This window comes from Hibiscus syriacus, unplaced genomic scaffold (genome assembly GCF_006381635.1).
Source record: "Hibiscus syriacus cultivar Baekdansim isolate YM2019G1 unplaced genomic scaffold, ASM638163v2 tig00001728_pilon, whole genome shotgun sequence".
In the NCBI taxonomy this organism is placed as follows: domain Eukaryota; kingdom Viridiplantae; phylum Streptophyta; class Magnoliopsida; order Malvales; family Malvaceae; genus Hibiscus; species Hibiscus syriacus.
The window spans coordinates 994,157-996,476 of NW_024061884.1; the positions used below are offsets into that span (position 1 = coordinate 994,157).

Consider the following 2,320-nt stretch of genomic DNA (forward strand, 5'->3'; position numbering starts at 1 on the left):
TTTTATAGACATGATGAATCGTGTGTTCCGGCCATATTGATTAGTATTCATTGATGATATTCTGGTCTATTCCCGAACCGAGGCAGAGCATGATGAGCATTTGAAGATTGTTCTGCAGACTATGAGAGCATCGGTTGTATGCTAAGTTAAACAAATGTGAGTTTTGGCTTTAGGAGGTGTCATTCCTGGGCATATTATTTCGGCAAGAGGTATTCAGGTGGATCCGAGAATATTAAGGCTATTGTGAGTTGGAAGCGACCCAAGAATATCTCTGAGATTCGTAGTTTCTTGGGCTTAGCAGGTTATTATCGATATTTTATAAAAATGGTTCTCCATAATTGCTACTCCATTGACAAAGTTGTTGAGGAAGAATGTCTCGTTTGAATGCAACGAAGCACAACAAGAGAGTTTTGAGAAATTAAAGGTGGTTTTGACTCAAGCTCCAGTGTTGACTCAAGCTGAGCCCGACAAAGATTTTACAGTGTATAGTGACGCTTCAGACTCCGGTCTTGGTTGTTTTTTTATGCAATAGGGTAAGGTAGTAGCTTATGCGTCATGTCAACTGTGCCCGCATGAGTGTAATTATCTAACCCTGATTTAGAGTTAGCATCAGTGATATTGCCTTAAAGATGGAAACTGGTCTTTATAGATTTTTCTATTTCCCAGGTAGCATATGCAAGAGCTCTGTTACTCCACTAGACCTTTACCATAAGAATACACTTGTTCCTCCGCACTCTCTCATCTCGATCTAAGATCTGTACAGGTTCCTCCTCATATGATAAATCTAGTCTCAACTCAACATCCTACCACCGAATGATGTGAGTGGGTCCGGACGATATAACCTCAACATTGACACGTGAAAGACATCATGAATACGACTAAGCTGGAGAGGCAACTCAAGCTAGTAGCAACAGATCCTATTCTCTTCAAGATACGAAATGGTTCAATAAATCTTGGACTCAATTTACCCTTGCACCCGAATCAGTACTTTCTTCCATGGGGATACTTTTAAAAAAACCTGATCTCCAACCTCAAACTGGATATATTTCCTTCTCTGATCAGCATAAGACTTCTGTTTGTCAAATGCCTCATTCAGGCGATCATGGATCAATCTGACTGTGTCCTCCGTCTCGTGTCCTAACGCAGGACCCAAAGTTCGTTTATCATGTAATTCAGTCTAACAAATCAGGGTGTGACACGCTCATATAGTGCTTCATACGGTGCCATACGAATGCTGGCCTGGTAGCTGTTATTGTAAGCAAACTCAGCCAAAGGCAAAAAGTTCTCCCAGCTACCATGAAATCAATCACGTAGCCCCACAACATATCCTCTAGAACATGAATCACACTCTCTAATTGACCATCAGTCTGCAGGTGGAATGCTGTACTAAAATCCAATCTTGTACTCAGACCCATATGCAGTGCCTTCCAGAATATCGAAGTAAATCTCAGATCTCGATCAGAAATGATAGATAACGAGATCCATGCAATCTGACGATCTCTAAGATATACAACCTAGCCAGCTTATCCAACATATAATTTACCGGCACATGAATGAAGTGAGCTGACTTTGTAAGTCTGTCAACAATCACCCAGACTGAATCCTTTTTCGAAGGATTCATAGGCAACCCAGTAATGAAATTCATGGTAATTCGCTCCCATTTCAACTCAGGAATCTTGATAGGTTGTAACAACCTTGACGGATGTTGATGCTCTGTCTTAACTTGCTAATAAGTTAAACATTTAGCCAGAAAATCAAAGATGTCTTTCTTCATGCCGATCCAATGATATATCTATCTCAGATTCCGGTACATCTTATTTCTACCAGGGTGTATAGCATATGTACTACTATGAGCCTCACAGAGGATAGCTTGCCTCAACTCTGCATTATCAGGCACATAATATCGACCCTTGAAGCATAACATTCCATCTTGGTCAACATCATAATCAAAGGTCATTCCCTACTCCACTTGCTCATAAATGAAAAGCAAGAGCTATCAAGAGATTGCTTTGCCTTGATCTCTTCAACCAAGGTTGGCTTAACCTGTAATTCTTCTAATAGAGTGTCATCATTAAATAAATTCATCCTGGCCATTATGGACCTCAAATCAGTTATTGCTTTTCAACTCAAGCATCTACAACGATGTTAGCTTTACCAAGATGATAATCAATCACGTATCTTAATCCTTCATAAGCTCTAGCCAACGACACTGCCTCAAATTAAGCTCCTTCTGGGTCAAAAGATATTTTAAGCTCTTATATCAGTAAAAATGCAACACTTCTCTCCATAAAGATAGTGTCTCCAGATCTGTAAGGCAAAA

At 40.0% G+C, this 2,320-nt stretch overlaps 1 protein-coding gene across 1 annotated transcript; it reads right to left on the minus strand.

Annotated features, from left to right (window-relative positions):
- Positions 1-790: 790 nt before the first annotated feature.
- On the minus strand, positions 791-1,957 carry LOC120132499. The gene is made up of 5 exons (XM_039149242.1): positions 1,825-1,957; positions 1,598-1,722; positions 1,296-1,514; positions 1,019-1,177; positions 791-901 (listed from the first exon to the last, which is right to left on the minus strand). The coding sequence occupies exons 1-5, from the start codon at positions 1,955-1,957 to the stop codon at positions 791-793; spliced, it is 747 nt and encodes a 248-aa protein (XP_039005173.1).
- Between the last annotated feature and the right edge of the window lie 363 nt (positions 1,958-2,320).